The sequence below is a fragment of the Ursus americanus genome, chromosome 1, assembly GCF_024610735.1.
Source record: "Ursus americanus isolate L20-20 chromosome 1, mUrsAme1.1.p, whole genome shotgun sequence".
Classification (NCBI taxonomy): domain Eukaryota; kingdom Metazoa; phylum Chordata; class Mammalia; order Carnivora; family Ursidae; genus Ursus; species Ursus americanus.
In genome coordinates this window covers 22,504,139-22,522,594 of record NC_142127.1, presented here as the reverse complement: position 1 = coordinate 22,522,594, position 18,456 = coordinate 22,504,139, and the positions used below count along the sequence as shown (strand labels likewise).

The following is an 18,456-nucleotide window of genomic DNA, read 5'->3' as shown; positions in this document are numbered from 1 at the left end:
AGAACTACTGCATTTGTGAATTGAGTTTCTGTTAAAACTTTTCTTTGTGATAAAATAGTGTAAAAATCGTAACAATTGGCTACCTTAAAAACAGCAACAACAACTATTGCCTTGAAGTTCTTGCTGAAAAATGTAACGTTTGAAACTAAAGCCTTGAAGTTCTTGCTGAAAAATGTAACGTTTGAAACTAAAGTGGGAACTCAAACATACACCTTTTTACTAGAAATGAATAGATTTAAGTTAGTGGACTAACTTGTTTAGGATAAACAATGGGTAGATTTTTGATGAGAGATTACTTATTACAGTTGTATCTTTTGGATTTGATTTTTCTCTCATATTAAGTTAGTTCACATGGTGACCTTGTAAGTCACATTTCACATCCTAAGGGAAGACTTCTCTGGGTCCATATCCCATAAGCCAGTCTATCTTATAAATCAGTAATTCGGTTGCGTATCCATACAGCAAGTGGAACCTTATAGTACCTAAAAGATGATGAAGTTTGAAAAGGAGGGTGGAAGTGCTCAGGGACAATGGAAAAGGAGTTATCTCTCCAAGTCCTTCCTTCCAGATACTCCTTCTCTGTTTCTTTCATCAGGGCAACGTGTGTGTGCAGTGCTCTGTTGTATATATGCGTGTACACATGTGGGCACGCACATGTGCACACACACACGCACACACACACACAACCCGCCTATTACTTTTTAAATGTAAATAAAGTAAGACATGAAGAATTGAAATTTGTACTATAAAAAGTCAATATATACAGAGAGAGTTTGATAGGCTATGGAGAGAGGCGGTAGTGGAATCATCTGTAAGTTATTTGAAGTACTACTATACTTTTATTTCTTTAGTTTAGATATTATTATCATTATTTTTATTCCACAAGGCAGAGTGGAAATGGATATTACAAGAAATCAGTTTTCTGATTTCTTCTCCTTTTGAAGGGAAGCAAAACTCTAAATCCTTGTAAATCTTTTATTACTGCCCTGAAAGTTTTAGACACCAGGCTTTCTGGTGGGGCAGAGGGGGGTAACCAAAAGAGTTGCTCAGAAAGTTTGTCACTCTGATTTCCTCTTCTGGTGTGTGAGAGGTTGAGTGAATAGGTTGGGGAGAATACACAATATCCCTCCTTCTCTTCCTATTGAGATGGGTCTAATTACTCTCCTTGGGAAGTACATGAACTTGCCTGGGTCACCTGGACACCTTTAGGTGACTGAAAAGCTAAGTAATTCTAAGGCTACCTAACGGAGAAGAAACTGGTGTCAGTTTTTGGTTTTCTTTTTCATAAGTTCATAGCAAAACTTTGAAGATTCCATAAACAATAAGCTAAAGGAAAAGGACAGCATGCCTGTAGATGAAATCATCATTCCTTATGGGTTTGCATACCCTTAGAACCTAAGCAGTAAATTAAATAAAAGATGTGGTTTGAAAGTAAACAGAAGAGATATGACAGCAAATTTAATGTTTTCTTTCTTTCTTTCTTTTTCTTTTTCTTTTCTTTTTCTTTTCTTTTCTTTTTTTTTTTTTTTTTCCCGTGTCAGCTGCCGTGTGCTGCAGGCTGGGCAGGGAAGTTGGAAGAGAAAACATTGACTTAAGTTATTTATAAGAAATGTCCTAAAAAACCATAGAAAGACCAATCAATGTTATATCTTTTCTACCTCATTAAATATTTTAACTGACATGGAATAAAGAAAGTGGATGAAATAGGAAAATTAAGAAAGTATGTGAGGGAAAGAATGGTTTTACTTTCTCTCTTAGTGCTGCTTTGATCCACAGTCCCTGTCAGATCTTCCTCTGTAGTATCTCATTGCTATTCCTGGGGTAGCTGTGGTAAGTTTTCACTCACATTTTGTAGGCTTTCTTTTACTTTTGGACTATCTGGAGGGAAAAGTCTAGTATTTCTCACTTGGCTTATCTTTATTTGGACTACATTATTTTCTTTTCTCTCTTTTTCAGGACTTTTAGCCTGAGGAAAAATTGTCAGAAAGCTTTCATATTCACTTGACAAATTAGAGATTCCAACATATTTCTCCCTCAAAAATCACCCTAAGGGTGAAACAAATTTCAATACTTGACTGGCCAAACAAAGTGAGGAAGAAATATAGTTGAAGGAACATAGAGGAAGAGGTTTTGGCAAAAGACGCATTTGCTTAACTATTTAATAAAGTTCCTGCTTTCCCGTGGATTTCTCCCATCTCCCTGTCCTTCCTTGCCTACAGATGCTGGAGATGTTAATCTCCACAACCATCTTGCCTCTGCTGCATATGAAATTCTGCAGCCACTTAATATGTCCAATTCTAGTGTGACTTCGCACCCTACTTAATCCTCTGGTGGTTCCCAAACTCTATACAAGGTCATGGACTCTGTGAAGAGAGGATTTGAAGTAAAGGGACAGTCTTCCTATTTGCACATTGCACATACTCTAATAGGCCTACTTGTCCTGTTCGCCAAGATCCATTAACCCTATTTTTAATTGGAAAATGGGAGAAAAACACATCCTGCAAATATTCTACTCTCTACCCAGTTCTTCCGAACCCCTACGTCATCCTTTCCCCCGTGTCTTTCTTTTAAATACTATCTCCTAACCATTTTTTCCAACTTCAGAGTTATAGTTTCTTTTCAACTAGTCAGAGTTCTTCTCCTTTCTTTCTTCTTCTCAGAATTCCATCTAAAACTGGGTTCCACTAGCTCCACATCTCCACTCTTCTCAAAGCATTCTTTACTTTCACCTGAGAGCCCCAATACCGTTTTTGAAACTCCATTACTGTAATATTGCTGGATCTCCAGCCCCCATAACTATGTGAGATGCTATCCTCATGTTAATGGAGTCATAATTTGTCTCTTCACCGTATCTGCCACCAATCTCCACTCAGATGGACTCCCTGCCATGTACACAGAAGATTTCTCTGTGGAAGTTTGGGGAGAGATGGAGATGATGTGGTGAATTGTGATTGTTCCCATTGGGATTCTTCTGGTATCCTTAAACTCTGTGAGTGTAAGACAGAAACTCAAGGGTATTATGAGATAAGTCTTTGTAGACTGTCAAGGAACATTACCACTCTCTAGAATGTTGTTTCACAGAGAAATGAATCCTGCTTCTAAATAAAGGGATTATAAAGAATCTTTTGGAACACAAACTCTTCATAGGAGATTGCTGACAGATAGCAAAGTAAGAAACAAAATGTAAAAGTTTGTCATGATTACTTTCCATGTTATGTATTCCATTTACTGTTTCTATTGAAAAAAAATAGTGAATCTAAAATGTAATAGAAAGGTACATGGAAGAGATTTTGCTTTTTAGACATAAAAGAAGGATATCTGTTTTTTTTTCATGTTTAGAACAGTGTATTTATCTCTACTCATAATAGCATTATCTGTTTCATATGATAAGATGTTATTTTTAATGAAAACAACACTGAAGCAATTATAATTGTAAATTATAAATAAAACATTTATTCTAATCATCATTTAAGCACAAATAAGGATACAATTGCAAGATACAATTAAATATAATAAGAACAGTCGTTATGAAATACAAATGACATACATGCCCTTGAGTAAAATTTGCATATTTTGAGGTAGCATTTTAACCATTTACAATTGATATAATTTCTATTTATAATTAAATAGGCTCTTTAAAATATCAACACTAGTAAAAGTGGCATAATCAAAGAGCCCTTCAGGTTGTACATTTACATAATCAACCTGTGAAAATTTGAATTTGGCATAAAAATCTCACCTAAGTTAATCTAATGTACATAGTATGTCATGCACCTGTTCACAACATATTGCTGGAAACTATTATATGGTAATGAATGTGTGAGCAAAGTAGAAAGGAGTATATGATTAAGCAGAAGCTATTCTGTATAAGGTATATATAATGACAGTAGCATATTGAAACTGATTTTCATCCAAGCATAGCAGGGAATTGGAAAGTCATACTTTCTAACAAGAGACAAGTCATACCACATTTATGTTTCTTGGCATGAGGCATTCATCTTTCCTATACCAAATGTTAGTGATATGGCCATGTAAAGGAGTGTAACATAACATGGAAGACTTTCTAGTGTTGTTGAGCTATTTCCTCTGAGTAATAAAGCAAATGCTCAGTGGTTTCTCCATCTCAGTCTCTGTCTCTGACTATCTGACTCTCTTTTATCAAAGAAGGGGATGTTCCACTTCTTTGCAACCAGATTGGGATTTCCCTGTACTTTCTCAATCAGACATTTGCTCTGTGTTATAACCTTGTACTTTGGAAATTGAAAGGAGAAAGAATTTTCGGCAACAGTTGATTTTTTTATATGTTGGCTTAGTGCTAGACTGATGCTATCATGGGAACCAGGTACAATCCCTGCTTTCATGGAGCTTACAACTTAGTGGGGGAGCAGATACATGAACAGGCAATTGCAATGAAATACTGTAAGTACCACAACAGGGGAAAACATGTGAGGGGTCTATTAGATCCCAAACTTGGGGACGGGGATGGAAGCTTTGGGTCAAGTTTGACTTCCCAGAGTTAAAAGAGCAAAACTAAACAAAATTATATGAATTTGTTAAAATATAGATCTTCCTCAAGTTACAGTGCAGTTATGTCCTAATGAACCCATCACAAGTTGAAAATACTGTTAGTCGAAAATGCATTCACTGCACATAACCTACCAAATGTCACAGCTTAGCCTAGCCCATCTTAAATGTGCTCAGAACACTTACATTAGGCTATAGTTGGGCAAAACCATCTAACACACAGCCCATTTTATAATAAAGTATCACATATGTCATGTAATTTTGTGACTACTGTCTTGAAAGTGAAAAACAGAATGGCGTCTGGGTACGGAAAGGTAAGGATATTGATTGTTTACACGTGGCTGACTGGGAGCTGTGGCTTACTGTTGCTGCCCAGCATCAAGAGGGAATATTTTACTGCATATCTCTAACCCAGGAAAAGTTCAAAATTCAAAATTGAAGCACAGGTTCCACGGACAGCATATGGCTTTCACACTACAACAAAGTCAAAAAAATCGTGTTGAACCATGGTAAGTCAGGGACCGTCGCTGCTGAAAATGTTAGAGCAAGGAATCACTTTTGTCTCATCTATGCATTTATTTATTTACCTGTTTTTCCAGTTTCAACGTGTGCCGCTGTTGAGTTCCGTTGTGCAGATGGGACATGCATTCCAAGATCAGCACGATGCAACCAGAACATAGATTGTGCGGATGCTTCAGATGAAAAGAGCTGCAGTAAGATAATCCACTAGCTTTTGTTTGTTCATCCCTGGGTACCTTTGGCATTCCATCTAACACTGCCCAGTGTTTCACTGAACCTTGTCAGAATTGATATGTAATTAACCCCTGTTGTGTAGGATAATTGCATTCTTATTTCTTCAAATGAGGTTAACTTTTCTTGTTTCTGTGACCTGCATAGAAGGCTTGTAATCTTTGCAGATGAGGTGTTTTTCATTTTTCTGTTTACCTCTTTGTAGATAATACAGATTGTACACATTTCTATAAACTTGGAGTGAAAACCACAGGGTTTATAAGATGTAATTCGACCTCACTGTGTGTCCTGCCAAGCTGGATATGTGACGGGTCTAATGACTGTGGGGACTACTCAGATGAATTAAAATGCCCAGGTAATTCTAGAAAGAAAAAAGTCTTTGCCTTGAGATTTAGAGGCTCGTTGTATAAAATAAATTTATTAAGTTTTAGCCTTCACATCCAGTGATTAGGATTAAAATTTAAATAATGTTGACTAAATTACAATTAATCATCCTGTTCCAAACATGCCCCTTGATCTTTTTTAATGAGTTATGAAATGATACTCAAGAAATCTGTTCTGTATTTGGATCGATTTCCTTTTAATGTTCAGTTCATGAATAATCCTCTTACAGTTGGTGATTAAGTCTTAAAATGCATGATCTCTAAAATTGCCACGGAAGTATCACATACTGATACTCCATACCCATGGACTAAAGGGAGAGAGGCAATGCTTCTTACCACGGGCTTTACTCAATGCCGTGCAGCTTGTATTGTCATGTTAGGCTGTTTGGTGAAGTTCATACAATATTTTGGCATAGTAGTATGGATAATAGCAATTACCACTGGGTCAAGGTCAGAAAGGTATTTTTATATTTGACTTTTAACCGCCTTTACATACATAAGCTCTGAAAGTGTCATCTATATTCTTAGAAGAATGCATTCCATTAAAAAGTCATGGTGCTGTTCCTGTCTAACTATTTCAGAAAACAAATTTTAAAAAAATACAGGAAGTAAAGGTGTTAAATTACTATAACTGGAAGTAGATATGATTTATAGAAACTATTAAATGTGTCCTCATACTATAATTTTCTCTCCTTATCCTGCTACTACTATACTCACTTTTTCCAGTTTAGTTGACATAAAATATTTTTTTGAAATATTTTGAGAAATTATACAGCAGTGCACACATACACAATCTACTGTGAAGAATCGATATTCTTAATTCATAATCTATCACTTAATTGGGCAATAGCAGCTTCCTTTTATTTTATTTTTTTGTTTTCCTGCTCAGCAATGTGTAACATTCTATGACCCGATTTTTGTTCCTTCTGGGTTTGAAAGGCTAGCTGCACCCTAGGAAGAACTGGAGAACTTTTCTGGTTCTATGGAGAACTTTTACATGCACTGATGACTGTGGCTCACCATAACTCTTACACATTTTATTCTTAATCACATAGAACATTTTTAAAAAAATATAGTAACATTGATTTAGACTGATGACGGCTGGGTGTCTAGATTCTTAACCCATTATTCTTTCTACAGCAGTTATGTACCTCATTGTAGCTGTAGTTAATTTTTAAAATTAATATGAAGGCAACGTATAATAGATACCCATTAAACTTCCATATATATAAAACATATTACATATATATGTAAAACTTTGTGATCTTTATATATTTCTCATATTAATAAATTATTTTAAAAGTTAACTTTTAACATTAATAAAGAATTGTGATTATAATGGGGAAGAAATAAAAGGGAAGCTCCTGTAGACTGATGAGACAGATAGACAGCCAGACAGGAGGCTACTAATTGGTCAGTCTAAATAACTTAGCTTGTATCTAGGCTAGTCCTAAGAAAAAGTAAGACATAATCACACTCAGGACTTTTTGATTTAGTGGTAAATTCTGTCAAAAATTTTATTTTCATCTTCAATCTACAAAGTTGACATTTGAAAAAATAAAATGGAATTGTCATCTTAATATAGTTACAATGGATTATTTTAGTGTGATTATTATAGTGTGAATGGGTTATTATAATGTGACATATACTCTAATATTTGCTTCCAAATTGGCTATCATTTACAAAACTGTGTAAACCTGAAGGTTCAAGGGACCAATGACATTTGGTAGAGAAAAATCTAATATTTCATATGCAGTCTTGGAAGTTATAATAATAACAATACTCCCCAATCTAAAAAATATATATAATTTATAAAATAATTTTACATACAAATACTTATTATTCTTATGATATTTCTGTAAGGTGTAACAATTTTAGAGATTCTATTGTAAGTTGTCTTTCTTTATAAAGTAGAGAGTGCTTCTATAAGCCTGTCAAAGCATACTCAGAATATAGGTCAGTAGGAACACCACGCCTACACTTTCTCAGTAAAACTCCACTGTTTTTATCATGTTATTTATTTTTATGAATATGGAATTACAGATATTTTCCACCACAAATGTTTCTTTGGCCCAACACTCATTCACTTTATGATTATCTCAGTTATTTTATTTTTATTCTATTGATGGGACTCTGCATTATTTGAATTTAACAAGTTTTTCCATTAGTATCTTTTTTTCAGATCCAGGTCCAATCTTGGATCGGATTTGATTATCGTGTCTTCCTAGTCTCCTCTCTTCTGTGCCACGTTTTTGTTGTTATTTGTTTGTTTGTTTGTTTTTTAGCTTTTCCTTGGTTTTCATGACCTTGACATTCTTGAAGAGACCACCTCAGCTCATTTTTATCTAAGTTTTCTTGTTATTTATCTCTTCCAGTTCAGGGAGTATTACTGTTTTATTATCTACCTAGATTGTAGAAGTCTAAGATTAATTTAAATTATTTGACATTACATTCTGTATTTTATCACAGTTCAAAACAAACACAAATGTGAAGAAAATTATTTTGGTTGTCCTAGTGGAAGATGCATTTTGAATACCTGGATATGTGATGGTCAGAAGGATTGTGAGGATGGACTTGATGAATTCCACTGTGGTGAGGCTGTATTTTGTTCTATGTGCCATATTATTATTTATATGCCAATGTTCTCTTACATAGGATTTTATACAAAATATTGCTAATTGATTTTAACAGTTTTCATTTTTGTTAAATAACACAAAATAGTAAAAATTAAAATAGAACAGAAGAACTTGTAATGAAGAGTAACAATCTCTTGCCCCAGCCTTTTCGTCTTTTTCTGCTTTTGTTAGTGGTTACCTTCATCATTCTAAATGATATACCTTTATTTTCTGACTTATTAACTCGAAATCCTAATATATTTACTTTCTGCAATGAAAAGTGAGGATTTACCTCACACTACTCATTATACTGTCGCTACCTGTTATTGACTATTATTATTTTACATGTTTCTGTTAATTACATGTATAGCTTTAAATAGTACTTAAACTTGTATTTCCTCAAACTCTCACCTTTCACCACCTACCTTCTAATTTCTGTGTGTGTACATTTCTTCTTACCTGGGAAGGCAAGACAGCATTTTTAAAATTTATTTTATAGAATTTATGGATTTTATAATTTCTAGTCCAAAGAAATTTCCTACAGGAAAACAAAGCATATATTCACTATTTTCATTTAACACAAATAACATACACTATGGTGAATACACAAAGTAGAAGAAAAGATTAAAAATGGATCTTCTATGAAATGTCAAACTCCTCTAAAAGTAAATGTCATCGTGAAATATGAAGGTGCATTTTGTTTGATTAAGATGCTATATATCTTTACATTAGAGCCAGATTGTGAACAGGATTAACAGAGAACTTTACAAATAGTTTATGTAGATTCATAGTTTCTGGACAGGAAGCCATTATAGGGTTGTATTTTCTTTAGTTTCATTTTTTCCAGTCTTCAGTGTTTCTAAATTTCTCTCTTCTTCACAGGTCATCTAAGTGAATATTTTAAGTAAAGATGCAAGGTTTTAAAATAGTTTATAGGATCAAAACCATAATGTTGTTGTTGTTGTTTTTATAATTTATGTTTGGAGGACTTGAATTTAGAAGGATTTTATTTTGAATGTTACCTGATGACAAATATGCTGAGTGGAGGGGTAGGCTGAGGGTGGAGGAGAACAATCACAAGCCTGACTTTGAAATGAAAAAGAATACACTACTACAAGTGAATAATTTGGTAATAAAATAAAAGCCACCATGCCAGTGAATTTAGATGTTATTAGTCAGACTTAAGTATCCCCAAGAGAAGTAAAAACATCTAAGTGTTTAGTATGTAAGGGTGTGAAACTGGTGGCTTATCATCAAGCTAAAACCCCCTTAGTCACCTCATCATTAAAAACAAATGTATATGCTGGTGAATATATCATATTATAATCTTGCCTAGGATGCATTTTTTTTTTCTCTAGTTGTTCAAAAATCACTTAAAATTTAGAAGGGAAGACTAGACCACACTTGGAATATTTGTTTTATATCCGTGCAGCAGATGTTGTGTTTGTTTTGTTTTGTTTTTTGTTTGTTTTTTGTTTTGTTTTGTTTTTAAATGACACCCTGGAATACACTTAAGGGAGAGTGACTAGCATAATGAGTAGCTCAAAGTCAAGCCCTGTGAGAATTCTGCGGGAGGAAAAATGTTACATAACATGGACACTCAGAGGGAATACGCAGGCTGTTGTCAAAATTTTTATAGAGCTGTCATAGAGAAGAGGAATTCGGCTCATTTTATTGGAGGACAATTTATTTTAGCAAAGTCTAAGAAAAGACTCTCACTGTCAGACAGACCTGTCCTAAGATGGTCTTAAATGATTTTTTTTTTCTTGTGCACCTGAAGCAAACATTTTTGTTTGTCTTCTAGATTCTTCTTGTTCTTGGAACCAATTTGCTTGTTCTGCACAAAAATGTATATCTAAACATTGGATCTGTGATGGAGAGGATGATTGCGGGGATGGATTAGATGAAAGTGATAGCATTTGCGGTGAGTTGTTTCTTCTGTGTTCTCATTCAATTTTTAGGCATATGATATATACCCACTATCATTTTAGAACATACATAAAACTGTTAAATTTAACATTAAATTTATATGTACGCGTCTATGTAGCTTGTTTCATATTTTAATGACAACCTATTATTCTACTATTTTTATATACACAGTCATTCAATTTTTAGAATTTTTTTCCTGAATATTCACACAGTGAATGTATTTGTAAATTTTATTTTTTTATTCTTCAATTACTTCTTTGGCCTAGATCTCTATGACTGGGATTACTTGCATCAAATGATCAAACATTTTCCATGGTCTTTGATATGCATTGCTAAATTGGCGTCCAAAATATACTGATTTACACTGCCATAAACCACAAATGCTATTTGTGTTTGTATATATGTATTATAGTGATTATCACTATTGAATTATTTTAAATGGTAAGTAAAAAAGGGGGCTATTTTATATAATTTTAAAATGTACTTCAATAAACAGCTTTATAGGATTAGAGGTTGAGTGCCGTACTATATATCAACTACAAAGCCAATGTAATTGCTTTTAAATAATCACAAACATTTAACAAATAACTTAAATGGAATTATTAACTTACTTTTTTAAGGGGTAAAAGAAGGAATGATCTAATCTGTATAAATTTATTACAAATAGCCATTCTACTCATGTATTTATATGCCTCTTTGTCTATCTTTCCGATCTGTTTCTATATGTGTATTTGTATTTATAGGCATAAAATCTTTCCTCATTATATCAGCACTTTTTCACAGCTGTTATTATCCTATTTTAGAGAGAAAAGGACCCAAGTCATAGAATAAAGTGCATGTACAGAGTTAAGTGTACTTAATACCACTTTTAAATTTCAGTAGTGGTCACCTGCTTTTTAGGTCAGTACCTACCATGGAGACAGGTAGATAGGATTTTATACTCAAGCTAAACTGAAGTTCTCTGTAAATAATATAAAACTGGAGTTGTCCTCTGAAACCCGGCAATTTATTTTCTTGTATTTAAGCCACCCCAAATCTACTTTTTATTTACACAGCTGAAACAACTTAGTTATACAACAAATAAATATAGAAAGATCACTATCAAAAAGCCCTGAAAGGAAAAAGAAATCGGTAATCAATTAGATGTCTGGCCAGTCACTTTTAACTACTTTATTCCTCTTTGCTATTAAATCTTTCTTTAATTTTAACAGAAGCATTACCTACTTACAATGGGTTGAGCATGTTGCCAGTCTTTAAAATCATCTTGCTTTTGACCATCTGTTTAAACCTACACTACACTAAATGGCTCTGTCCTTCCTGAGTGGACACAATAGAGTAGAAGGTTTAAAGACTCTGAAACCAGAGTTGAATTCTCCCACATCTGTATTTTTCTTACCTGTTAGGGGGCTACAAAAGATCTCCCGTATGTAACTATTGTGATCATCTAACGTGGCCTATGTATACAATGTAAATGAATTTATTTCCATTCCCTTTTGTTCCATTTCTCCTGCTCTCTCCCTTATTTTTCAATGTTATTGCCACATCTACATCTAGCAGTGTCCTGATAATTTTTTTAAAGCATTAAAATGGTAATGGACATGTTTACCTGTTGTCAAAATACCCAGTCTATTTAATTTAATTACAGGCTGCATTTTGTATGTTAACTACCAAGCTGGTGACACATAAAGACTGCTGTAGACCAAATATCACTCAATGAACTGAATCTAGTATACTAGGATTGGGAAGGAACTTTATAAATAATTTATCTCAGTGGTTATCATCTTTAGTGCACAAAAGGTCTTTCTTAGAAGTTTGCTAAAAATGCACATCCTTAATCTTCACCTTCAAATGTTCTAATGTGGGCTGTAAGCACAACCTTTCTTAACAAGCACGATAGTGGCTCTGACTTGGGATCTGAGGATCCTGTTTTGAAAACTGTAATCTAGTACACCTTCATCATTTGACAGATGAAAAACGAGAAACTCATAGAAGTTAATAAATTGCCTGAGGTCACTCAGTGATTCAGTGATGACAGACTTAAGACCTGAATTCAGATTTCTTGAATACTTCCTAATGGGGTAGTAACTCTTACCAATCAAATATTATATCTGAGCAGGTGCACAAGACAGATCTGGTAGAAATCTTTTAGCTTATCTTCTTCCTTTCTTGGGATTCATTTCCCTAAGGAAGGTAATGTGTCTCCAGATGGCAGTGGTAACTATGGAATGAAGCCATGAGTTTTTTCTTTGGCCCATTTTCTTTCTGATTGACTATGATGTTTTGGCATGCTCTTAATACAGAATCTGTTGAATACTATCAAGGGAGCCAGAAAATTAGCTGCAAAGAGCTTTATGCCATTTTATAGCTTGAGGTATCTTAGTAATTATCTAGTCATACCCCTCATTTTACGAATAGAGAAACTCAGACACTTAGTCTTCTCCAAGGTCATACAGAATTCAATTTCTCAACAGCCAAATTGATGTTATATCTATTATGCCTACCTTGAGAATAAATTGGGATGATAATAAGAAAGTAGACAAGGAGTTTTACATGTATCAAAACTTCCTTACTAGAGAGATTGCACTTTTTAAAAATCTCAAGCTAAATAACAAAAATATTATGGAAATTAAAGCACTAATTGAGAGTATAATAGTGAAAGTGACACTTTATACTCTTATGGCAAGCTTAAAAAGATAGATCATAATGAGGAATAGTATAAAAATAAATTCTGTAGGAAAATGATTTTATTATAGAAGGTATTAAAGACATAATAGCAGGTAAATTCATTTTTAAATGAAAGCAACATTTATTTAATAGATTTTTTATGATTTCTTCCAGTAATAGATATCATATTAAACCCATTCTATTAACACTGATCCTCAGTCAAATGAGCAAATCTGAATTACCTGGAGGACTTTTCTGTATTCGCTTGCCATCCTGTCCTCCAAGCTAAAGTATATGTCAAGGACAATCATGTTTATGATGGAAAAAATCCTCAAAGCACCCTGCTGCCCCCCATATTGAAAGCATTGCATTGAAAAGCATTATCTGCTCACAACAACTCTGCAGCTGAAAAGAAAGATGATAATGGTTCTATAATTAAAGCATTTTGGTCACTGCGTTAAATGTTTGAAACCAAATATCTCTCATCATTCTATTGTCATATTTTCTTCCTGCAGATATTAGCATTTTTAAAATAAAATAATTTGAGGGTCATGTAACTGATTCACTCAACAAGTATTGTATATAAATAAGTAAAGCATTCAACATGTATAACTGTATTAGGTGCTAGGAAAATATCATGAGAAATAATTATGTTCTATTTCATATGATTGTCCTATACCCATATAAGGAGAAACAAAGAAACAACCTATGACCCTTTGAATTTATAATCAAAATCAGCAAGCATTTTTTTTCCGTATACATTTGAAAAACATCATGTATCTAAAGAGACATTGAATTGACAGAGCGGAGAAAAAGTAGATTTTATTTATTGTGTAAAAACAAAAGGAACATGAGTACATTTATTCTTTTTAACAACACAGGTGGGGAGTAACAATCATGACATTAGCAGTTAAGAGAAGCTGCTTAGGGGCACCTGGTGGCTCAGACCGTTGGGCATCTGCCTTCAGCTCAGGTCATGATCCTGGGGTCCTGGGATCAAGTCCCACATTGGGCTCCCTGCTCAGTGGGGAGCCTGCCTCTCCCTCTGCCTGCCACTCCCCCTGCTTGTGCTCTCTCTTTCTGTCAAATAAATAAATAAAATCTTTTAAAAAAGAGAGAGAGAGAGAAGCTGCTTAGCAATCAGAAGGGTTTGGACTCTCGGCTCAACATGTGGCATCCTGTGCAACTTCTGACGTTCTGCAAGCTTTTCAACTTCTCTGAGCCTAAGCTTCCTTTCAGTGAAATGAGACCAATAAGAGTTCTACTGGTTGGGGTTCTTGCAAGAATTAAATGAGTTAATACATCAAGTGCCTAGCATATATTAAGCAATAAAAATGCTATTATTATTATTATTATTACTATTACTATTAAAAAGAAATACAATACTCACACTTAGGAAGGCATGAGTTCTGAGAGTAAAATGTTTAAAACATAGGAGAAGGATACTATGTGATGATTCCAAATAGCAACAGTCTCTTCCTTGTCAGCACATTCTTCTGTTTTCCTTCTTTCTAAGGGGGATATAAATGTTACATGCAGTCATCTTAATGGCGTTCTCTCCTTGGGTTTCAGGCGCTGCCACCTGTGCGGCCGACATGTTCAGCTGCCAGGGCTCCCATGCCTGTGTGCCGAGACACTGGCTTTGTGATGGTGAAAGGGACTGTCCAAACGGCAGTGATGAGCTCTCCACAGCAGGCTGCGGTAGGACACGTGAGGGTCTGTGTGGAGGAAAACTGACGCAACTTCCTGACTCTCGCTTTTGCAGTACCCACTATCACATTTTCCCTACTTTCCCAATCCCTGGTCTCATAAGCAGTACCAGAATTAATCAGGTGGGATGTTGTCATCATAGGAGTTCAGCAGCCCCTCTAACCAACTGCTGTTCAGAGTTTTTCAAACATGCACAGTGAGACCACCCATTTTAAAACCACTCTGATGAACACAGATTCATCATTTCACTTCTGAGATTATGTGGCTACCTGACGTGTGTGTGACTGTGGTAGATTTGTTATTTTCTTTTTAGAACCCCGCCCCCACCCCCACAAAGGCTTTTAGATTGCCTATTACAGACACTCTATAAATGGCTGATGTGATCCCAAATAACCACTGATCAGAAGGTCAGTAAACACCTATTAGTCCTACGGAGAGGGTATTAACCCTTAGGTCAGGTAAAAACAGTATGGATATAGCTGAGTGAAGCTGGGGGATCAGGGGAACACCTTTGGAGGTCAGACGATTTATTAAGTTTCTGACTCTTGGTCACCTCAGGAAATTTTCACAGAATTGCTCAATAGTAAAAATTTAGATAAATTCCTTTGCATGATCAAGAGAATAAAGGGGCTGAATATTTGAATGCAGGTCCCAAGGTCACTTAGGGGATCTGTTGAGCTGAGCAATTTATCGGAAACAGTGCTATGAATTCTGCTCATTAAAGTGAATTCTGCCAATCATCTCTCCAGTGACCTGTCTTCAGGTCTTTAAGACTATTTTGAAGCTATAATGTAGGTGTGTGTGTATGTGGGTGTGTGTATATAGGGGTCGGGGAATAGTTAATATGGAGAAGGAAAAAGAAAACTTTGAGGCAGGCCTATGTGCACAGAACTCATGCTATTGTAGAATAATTCACTTTGATCTTGAAACTGATATGTGTGTCTGTAAAGGTCAATGGGGCTACTGAGGGCTACATAACAGAGGATTATGTATCATTTCAGGGATCCAGATGGTCCCAGTATACTGTTGCTATTGTAGCAAGTTAACACTCTGGGAGGCATATTAGCACTATTAGACCACATGGGTGCTATTAAGTAAATTATGCTAAAATGCAACAAATTTTACTCAAGTGACCTGAAAGTGTTAATGCCAAATAAGCCTCTGTTGCTTTTGTTTTAAAAAATAATTCATCTATTAGAATTGGCACAATGCACTTGAGTTATATAAGCTGTCATACATTTCAAAGTTAGAGCAGTTATTAGTAACTGCATTTTACTTTGATAATAATGGGAAGTTTTTAAAAGCTGCTCCTACGTGGCTTCCACATCATTTTTGAAAATAAATTTGTTGAAAATAAATTACACTTGATTAAATCCAAGGAATCCTTTCTGTTTTACTTATTCATGTCTCTATTTTCATCATTAGGGGCTAGGGAGCCGATTGACTTGGAAAAGAATCGTTATGCCTTCAGTGTCAGAATGAAGTATAGAAAAGATACTGGGTCATCACAAAGAAATAATATATTAAAAAGAGTAGAAGTATCATGGAAGGATTTCAAGAAAAAGTACTAACGTTATCTGAGTCATAAGGAACAAAGAGAGAAAGAGAGAGAGGTGTTCTAGGTAGAGGAAAGTCCATATTAAGACATGGAAGGAGGAGATTAGAAGGCTTGCAGATTTTTTCATGTGCCCATTTTATGCCGATTATTTTGGCAGGGGTTTTTATTTACATTATTGAATTCTCCCAGTATCTCAGTGAAATGTTTTTGAGGATCTGCCAAAAATAATTGTTACATAGATAGAAATTTAAATAGCACCTGGGAATTTACTGAGTACCTGGAATGAGCTGATCTTCTTCATATACCTTATCTAGTTCTTGCAAGAAGTTTATCAGATAGATTTTATTATCCCGCTAAATGGATGAAAAAACAGATGCAGTAAGAAGGCAAATACCTTCCTCAGGATACAAATCATAAGTAGCAGAGTGACGTTTTGCAAAACCTTCCTCTTTCTGGTATACTATAATGCCATATATCAGATTCTTTTTTATTTTACTTAAAAATGAGATATAATTAACATATAACATTGTATTAGTTTTAGATGTACAACATAATGATTTGGTATATGTAACATTGCACAATGATTACCACAATAAGTTTAGTTAACATCTATTATATAGTAGATTATTTTTACATTTGCAATATCCCAAATCTTGAGTACTAACATTAACATTTATCCTTTAAATATAAGACAAGGTAATTGAAAATATTTAAATGATCTCTTCAAACCACTATGATTCTATGCATATTGTTACATGCATATTAAAGTTTATTCACTTGCACAAGTTATCAGCTTTTGAACTTTTGCTGAAGGTTATTGCACTTTTTGGTCAACCATTTTCCCCTTGGTTAGGATCCTTGCTACATCACTACTGTCATGGATCAGGAGTCCAAAAGAAATCAATACTCCATTTTGTGGATAGATATTCCTAATTTGATGTGGTACTTAATGCTTGGGCTTATGACACTATAGATCTTAATTTAACCCAAAAGTTTTATTTGCATCTTAGAGATAATAACTTTCTTAATTCTTTTGATGTTTTCTTTTCACTTCCATCATAAGCATTATTAGCACTTGGTAGTCTTTTCGGTTCCATTTTCCACAAAGAAGCAAGGTTTTTTTTTTTTTGTTTTTTGTTTTTTATCACTTCCCTAGTATTACTACAGGCATGAAGAGAGAAAAAAACCCAGTCACATTATTACAGTTGAGTGATTGTTTTTTTTAAATCATGTATGAACCTTTGAATTCATCCTTCAGCAAACTTACAAATGCTAAATGAACGGAAATTTCAGGGTCACTCTGGAATTGTTGAATGTATTACTACTGAAACTTTGAATTACATTCATATATTTGATATATAAATATATGTATGCTAATATATTATGAATTTATATGAATATTCATATATATTATGAATGGAATATTGAGATAACTTTTCTCTTTCTAAATAACAATGAATTACTGAGAATAACAGCATACATCCCTAAACTCTTCAGATGGAGGAAGGTAAAATAGGTACTCACCTAACTTAATTCTTTGTGATATCTTTCTTAGCCCCCAATAATACCTGTGATGAAAATGCTTTCATGTGTCATAATAAAGTGTGCATCCCCAAGCAATTTGTTTGTGACCATGATGATGATTGTGGAGATGGCTCTGATGAGTCACTACAGTGTGGTAAGTAATCCAGACTTTTCATGGAAGACGTTCTCAGGCTGAGTAATGGTCTTTTAAGATGACTCAAGAAATACAGAATTAAAGGTGCCTGGGTGGCTCCGTCAGTTAAGCGCTGGTCTCTCTGTTCAGCAGGAAGTCTGCTTCTCCCTCTCCCTTTGTTCTCTCTCTCTCAAATAAATAAATAAAATCTTTTAAAAAATAAATATAGAAATAAATGATGAAAACAACACATTTCTTAAGGTCACAAAGGACATGTAAATTCGGTTATTCATAGAAGTACCTGGATAACCTCTTTAAGCTCTAGTATAATTACACATTGGTCTGAGGAAAATGCCTACTTGTAGTATGTTCTTATTTGGAGCCACGTGGGGAAATGGTTATACAAATATCTTTGGTTGAAAGTACTTTAAACTTTAAAGACAATATATGGCTATCTAGTTCAGTCTTATAGCCAAATCAAGTATTTGACTGAGGAAAAAATAATAGAATTCACAATTATCGGAGAAACTGGATACTTAATATTTTCCTTCCACCTTTTTACATGTGCACTTATTGGTTAAAATTTAATTTTATTATGATGAAATGTATCTTGTCATTACATATATATTTATTTGACCATCACATATATAACATATACATACAAAT

General features: G+C 34.3%; 1 protein-coding gene across 1 annotated transcript in view; it reads left to right on the top strand.

Moving 5' to 3' along the window:
- The window catches only part of LRP1B (LDL receptor related protein 1B), a 576,984-nt gene that overhangs the window by 311,811 nt on the left and 246,717 nt on the right, over positions 1 to 18,456 (top strand). Inside the window, 6 exon segments of the mRNA XM_087859483.1 lie at positions 5,124 to 5,237; positions 5,480 to 5,629; positions 8,127 to 8,249; positions 10,077 to 10,196; positions 14,438 to 14,566; positions 17,689 to 17,811. Coding sequence (XP_087715609.1) covers positions 5,124 to 5,237; positions 5,480 to 5,629; positions 8,127 to 8,249; positions 10,077 to 10,196; positions 14,438 to 14,566; positions 17,689 to 17,811 — 759 coding nt within the window.